The sequence below is a fragment of the Bidens hawaiensis genome, unplaced genomic scaffold, assembly GCF_021521415.1.
Source record: "Bidens hawaiensis isolate Kalapana, Puna unplaced genomic scaffold, B.hawaiensis_p1.1 tig00040729_1, whole genome shotgun sequence".
Taxonomy (NCBI): domain Eukaryota; kingdom Viridiplantae; phylum Streptophyta; class Magnoliopsida; order Asterales; family Asteraceae; genus Bidens; species Bidens hawaiensis.
The window spans coordinates 36,759-43,673 of NW_027497209.1; the positions used below are offsets into that span (position 1 = coordinate 36,759).

General features: G+C 37.8%; 1 protein-coding gene across 1 annotated transcript; it reads left to right on the forward strand.

Moving 5' to 3' along the window:
• The first annotated feature begins 2,271 nt into the window (after positions 1–2,271).
• On the forward strand, positions 2,272–5,127 carry LOC143592399 (uncharacterized). The gene is made up of 2 exons (XM_077072331.1): positions 2,272–3,552; positions 4,729–5,127. The coding sequence occupies exons 1-2, from the start codon at positions 2,324–2,326 to the stop codon at positions 5,003–5,005; spliced, it is 1,506 nt and encodes a 501-aa protein (XP_076928446.1). The 5' UTR covers positions 2,272–2,323; the 3' UTR covers positions 5,006–5,127.
• Positions 5,128–6,915: the final 1,788 nt, after the last annotated feature.

The window sequence follows — 6,915 nt, forward strand, 5'->3', positions numbered from 1 at the left end:
GTGTGTTGCTCACTCAACCTTGTGTTGACAAATCTATTTTATTTTCAACGCATATGCAGGTCATCGTGTGATGTGAAGTAGTTGAAGTTTGGAAGATCACTTAAGGAAATTATATTAGAGAAAACTTAAGACGATTATTATTTTTATGGTTTTTGTTTGTTTGATGCAATATTGTTTTGATTTGGATATTGTATAGAATATTTACTTTATTTGAATTTATTAAGTAGATATCGAAATTTATAATGTTGCATGATAGTAACCTTTGAGAGCTGTGGGCAATTAGTTCACGCCCCGGCATTTCCGCCGTATGACGTAATTACCTATGACGTAATTACAGACTACGATGAGTTCCAACGGATGATCTACCTACAAAACCGAACACCGTGAGCTCGTTACGAGAATGAGAATCGGGGAGGGGGGTCTTCTCGTAACCATCCTTAGGCGTGAGAATTAGTATGGTAAGTGGTCGGAATAAATATATCAATAATTATAGAGTGTGGAATCAGATCCTTTTACCGTTAAACTTCATTCTGTATTTATAGCCGAAGGGGAGAAGGGTTAGGTCAACTGCCCCACTCAATGGAAGCTTCTATTCTCATGGTTGAACATGATGACCTTTCCTGATTGGTTGGACAGTCTGCCCACTAATATTCTTTCTTTCTTTTTGTGCAAGTACTTCGCTTGCCCATTCCATTTGGTCCATCGTGCGCCCATACAATTGCCAAGTTATTGAACAATGGTACCTCGCCACGTGTCCTGCCTTAGGTGGTATTTCCGTTGTGCTTTATTGCTTCTTATCATTACGAGTGTATCTTCCGCGGTGAGCTTGTGTCCCTTCGCGGATGATACTCTTTCCGCGGGTTCCTCCTTTTGACTTGTTACTTGTATGGTGTGTTTGGTACCTTACCCCCATAGTTAGGTAGCGTTTGGTATGCAGTAATCATAGGGGGAATGGCATGATTCATTGCTTGGGAATGAAAAATATGGTGTTTGGTTGCTCAATGGAATGGAATCATCCATTACACATGGAATCTCATTCCATCAAAACCATTCCTTCCCACCCTCTTCTTTTTTTTCATTCCATTCCTCATTCACCATACTTTCTCAACAACATCACCACCTAACATCATCAACCACCACCATTACCATAGTCACCACCACCTGCCTCCACCGCCACCTTCACCGCCACCATGCCGCCACCATTGTCATCATAACCACCGTAACCACCGCAACCATTGTCACCGTCGCCGCCTGACTATCACTGCCACCACCACCTGACCTCAACCACCGTCGCCACCACCCTACCATCGCCATCACTACCAATGCTACCATTGCTTGACCACCATCACCCCTCCCACCACCACCACCACCATAACCACCGCCCTTGACGCCTGATCGCCACTACCACCACCGTCGCCACCATCATTTTTGTTGCCGGATCTACCACCGTCGCCATTGCAGTTTTTTTTTTTTTTTTTTTTTTGTAAAATAATTTACTCTGAGAAAAAAATGTTTTTAATATATCTATTTCATTCCTATAATTTATTTGGATACCAAACAACATTAACTAATGATTCATTTCATTCCCATAGGTTAACCAAACAAGACAAATGAATGGTAATGATCCATTTCATTCCTTTGTTCATTCTATTCCTTCTCCCATTCCATTCCCCATTTATTCCATTACCTCCAACCAAACATACCCTTGGGGTTTTCTTAAGGAAACATCCCAAAATGTTCATTTTGATTGATGATGTAATAAAATACGCATTTGACTTGACTTTTTTAGAAAAATGTCCATCTAAAAACCAGCAATCCCTCAAATATTCAATAACTGATTCAAAGATTTCAAAAGCCAACCACATATAGTTCATGCACCAATACAACCAAGACGTCAATATAATACCGGCACCAAGACAATATCGGGACATTTTGCCATTTTGGTGAAATTTTTGGCAAATTTTTTTAAATGTTACAATTTACAAACGCTAACTAGAGTTGTTCAAAAAAGTTATGGCTCGAAGCTCGGGCTCGTGGCTTTCTCGATAAAAGTTCAAATAAAACTAGCTAAAAAAACTCGAGCTAAGTTGGATCGTTTTTGTAACAGAGCCAAATCGACCATGGCTCGGCTCGTTGGCTACTTGGCTCGATTTTGGACTCCTCTAACTTTAAAATCGAGCTTAAGTCTAGTTAAACTGCCTCATTGAATTTCGAGCACAAGCTTAAAACCACCCTAGCTCGACAACCACTAACCCTGACCCCAAAACCAAATACAAATCTGAACTCAAAACCCAAACCACACCAGTCAGCACAACTGTCAGCAATGGAGGATCAAAACCCTACATCACCACCACCGGCAACCGAAGAACCCGACTCAAAACGACTCAAACCCACCGACTCCGACAACCAAACCACCACCACTGAAAGAAAACCCCGATACAAACGCCGAAAAGTCGCCATACTATTCGCCTACTGCGGCGTAGGCTACCAAGGCATGCAAAAGAACCCAGGCGCCAAAACCATCGAAGGCGACTTAGAAGAAGCCCTTTACTTCGCCGGCGCCGTGCCGGAAAACGAACGCGGCTGCCCTAACCGCTACGATTTTGCTCGGTCTGCAAGAACAGATAAGGGTGTTAGTGCTGTCGGTCAGGTGGTTTCCGGCAAGTTTTATGTGGACCCACCTGGGTTTGTTGAGCGGCTTAATAGTAATTTGCCTGATCAGTTTCGGATTTTTGGGTTTAAGCGAGTGACTCCAAGTTTTAGTGCTAAGAAGTTTTGTGATCGCAGGAGGTATGTTTATTTGTTACCGGTTTTTGCGCTTGATCCCGGGTCTCATTGTGGGGTTGGTGAGTGTTTCGAGTGTTCCGAGAGAGGGTGGAAGGTTTTCGGTGCGGAAATGATGGGTTTTGAAGGTGGAGTTCAGTCGGACGTTTCGTCGAACACCTTGGGTGCGTTATCGGAGTCTGAAAATCTAGTATCTATGGATAATGGGAGTGGTCGTAAAGAAGAATTGAACTCTGAACCGGTTAACGGTGCAATGGATGTTTCGGTAATTGGTGAAATTATCGGTTCTGAAGGTGAAATTAAGACAGGCGTTTCGTCGAACACCTTGAGTGCGTTATCGGAATCTGATGGTAAGATGGAAAAGCTAGGATCTTTGGATAATGGGAATGGTTGTAAAGAATCGTTGAACGCTGAATCTGTGATTGTGGAAGCTCAATCTGATGGTGTGAATGGGGTTGTAAAAGAGAATGTGTTTCATTATGATGATGAAAAGCGGGGGAGGTTTAATAAGATTCTCAAACAGTATGAAGGGACGCATAATTTTCATAATTTCACTACAAGAACAAAGGCGGCTGACCCGTCTGCTAACCGATATATTATCTCGTTTCATGCTAACACAACTGTTACAGTTGACGGGATCGAGTTTGTGAAATGTGAAGTTGTTGGGCAGAGCTTTATGCTTCACCAGATTAGAAAGATGATTGGTGTTGCTGTTGCCATTATGAGGAATTGTGCTCCGGAATCATTTATCGAAACAGCCTTACAACAGTTAGTTCTTTCTTTTATTGCTTTTATAAATGTGTTAATTCGTGTAATGTTTATTTCTTATGGGTCAAACTGGTCAAAATTTGTAAAATGTTCTAAAGAAATGGACAAGAAGTGTTTCAAGTCAATCCAGTTCACCCATTTTGCTACTTCTAGTCTCAACTTCGGCTAGTTTCACAATGGCTTTTTTTGTGTTTTAATTGTTGCAACTTTACATGGTGACCTTAATTTGTCTGATACTGTAACAATTAGGATCCTTTAAATTGCCTTCTATTCTCCTAAACTTGTTTTTAGTTTTCAGTTTACGTATCATTGTTTAGAAAGAGCATGGTTTAGTGCTTGGTTTGGACTTTGGACAGTCTCTATCTTAGAAAGTTGGAGACTTTATAATTGCAACCTTGGTTTGCATAATCAGGTCATGTTTGTGATTCCTTATTTGTACCTCCTTTTGACTTATATAAGTTGTTTTGATAAGTTACTCCATCCTAACTTATCAAAAACTCCTTTTTCCTTCTTTAAAAGTCTAAAAAGTCATATTACCCAAACACTTCTTTAGCTTATAAAAAGTTAATAAGTTATAAGGAGGTACAAATAAGGAATCCCAAACACCCCCTCCGTTTTGACCTTGGTTTAAAAATCATGAGGCACGGGTTTATGTGCAAGCAATCAAGCTTTATCTGCAACAGTACAAGCAGAAGTTGCGTGTCTCTTGATCTCTTATTTGTTTTACATATCAACCTATTTATCAAGTAAACATGTCATAATTTTCTCACTATTTTTTTACCCTAATTTTGACCAATATCTTCTCCCATTTCATACTTTTTGACCAATTTTGACTAATAGAAGCAAGTCTCTCATTTGTTTCACATATCAACCTATTTATCAAGTAAATCCGTCATAATTTCTTCACCCCTTTGGTTTTTTAGATATTAACCACCCACAGACCCTAATTTTGACCCAGAACTAGTTTTGATCATATTATTAAGTGCACATTTCATAGTTTCTTCACTAATTTTCGACCAATTTTTTTCACCTTTATTTTGACTCTAATTCTTGACCTATTTTGATCAAAAAATTTCACCATTGACCATTTTTTACCCTAATATTTTTACTCTAATATTGACCCTAATTCTGACAATAGAAGCAGCACACTAAATTGTTGTGACTTGTTATCTGTAGGGATGTTGGAATTACTGTGCCCACAGCTCCTGAAGTGGGGTTATATCTGGATGAGTGTTTTTTCTCATCATATAACCAGAAATGGAGAGACACCCATGAAGAAGTGTCCATGAAAGATTATGCAGATGAAGCAGAAGCATTCAAACTGAAACATATATATTCTCACATTGCATCAACAGAGCAGAAAGAGGGATCTGTTGCTTTTTGGCTGCATTCTTTGAACCACCGAAGCTATCCAGATTTAGGCCCTGAGGGGCCAGCAACTCGAACCGAATAGACAATATTGTGGGTCGACTCACTACTTGCATGCGAGACTATAGAGAATCTAAACTTATTTATTCTGGGTTCATTTGTAGTTTTGTACACCCTTAATATTATTATTTACTTTTCTTAGAATGAGGGTGGTGGGTTCGAAGTAGAATTAAAGTTGACTTGAGATGAGAGGATTAGACATGATCTAATAGACCTAAACCTTTCACAGGATATGGTTGAAGATATGAATTCTTGGAAAAGTAGAATTAAAGTTAAGGATTTTTAAGGAGAAATGAACACTTTAGGGCTTTTATTTACCTTATTCCGGTCACACACGGTAATGGTATTTTCTTCCCATATATATAGTATTATTATTATTATTATTTACTGTTGAACTTTGATTTTCTTATATTTCCTCATACATATGTATTCTAGAGCTGAGGGTCTCTCTGGAAGCCATCTTTTTATCCCTTTGAATAGAGGTACGGTGTGCCTACATTGCAAGTACTAGAAATTATTCTTTAAGTAAGGTTTGAGTGTTTGACAAGAACAAGTGGCTATAGTGCTAAACGAGCTAATTACGATGAATATGAGTATATGGAGTCTTTATATAACGTAGTGTACATAAAAAACTCTCTTTTTATGCATCTGTTGTTTCCAAAATACTTCTATGGTATGCCAATAAACCTAGTTATTATGTATTATGTGGAGTGTTAATAGCCCTATGTCGAATGTTTGGAGTTCATAGTTCCATTTGTGTGGTTTAATTGGGTGTTAACAAATGTGCATTTACATTGTGAAAATCTTACGTTTTAGCCTTAGTAAGAGGACGTGTGTTAACATATTGTGAGGGAGTGGGTTAGGTGTGCTCATAAACCGTCAAAACTGACTCAACCATCTAAAGAAGAATATTGGTCGGTTTGTCGGGTTTGAAATATATACGATCCGTTTCACAGTTCGGTTCCTATATTCCTTGTAATTCGTTTGGCCTAAAAGTATTCGTCAAAACCAGTTGAATCGGCGTCTAAACACCTCTATAATGGGTGACTATCAGTTTTGAGAGTGAACATGTGACATAAAGATAAATGAAAGAAATAAATATCAATTTAATTTATTAAAAGAGAGAAAATTAAAATAACTAGAGAATAAAAAATATCAACTTAGTCCAAACTAAATCAAATCAGATAATATAAATATCTTTATTAAAAGCATTTTTTATTATAAAAATTATTAATCAACTAATCAGTTATGCCTACTTATGAAAGCAGAGTAGGGGTGGAGCGACCAAAGCGTGATATATAAGATTTTTAAAGTTTTGTTTAAATATATTACAGATAAAAATATAGATATAATATATGGTTTTCAAACATCATTGAGAAAAAAAATTATATCCCATGATAGTTTTTATGGTTAGGAAAATCAAACCATTTTTGTCCAAATAAACTAGGCCTAAATCCACCAAGCAAACCCAACCCACCATCAACCACCCGGTTTTTCGTTGCCACCAAGAAATCCCTTAGCTCACCACAAATCTGTAACGCCTTTAGACCATGTGTAGTCATAAAGCTCCACTATCAGGGGTTATGCGTCACGTGGCGCCCAGTTAGAGTTATGGTTTTGTACAAAAACATGCTGTAGTCATAACTCTCCACCCCCAGGTATTATGCGTCACGTGGTGCCCAGTCATTATTAATTTTATTTGTTTTTTTTAATACTAAATCATTTAAATAAATTACATAAAATTAAAAATTACATTAACCTTCCAAATAAAAAATACATTAAACTAAATTAAAAAAAATACATCAAATTAAAATAAGAAAACATAAATAATACTAATAAAACTAAAACTCATTTATATTTTTCTAAAATTTTCGCTCGCTGAGCGGCTTTTAGAGATTGGACTATCGGGTCGTCTTCGGATAGCTCGTTTGATAA

Coding starts and splice junctions, on each gene's coding strand:
- LOC143592399 (XM_077072331.1), top strand. CDS start 2,324: ATGGAGGATCAAAACCCTACATCACCACCACCGGCAACCGAAGAACCC. Junction 3,553..4,728: donor ATCGAAACAGCCTTACAACA/GTTAGTTCTTTC, acceptor TGTTATCTGTAG/GGATGTTGGAATTACTGTGC.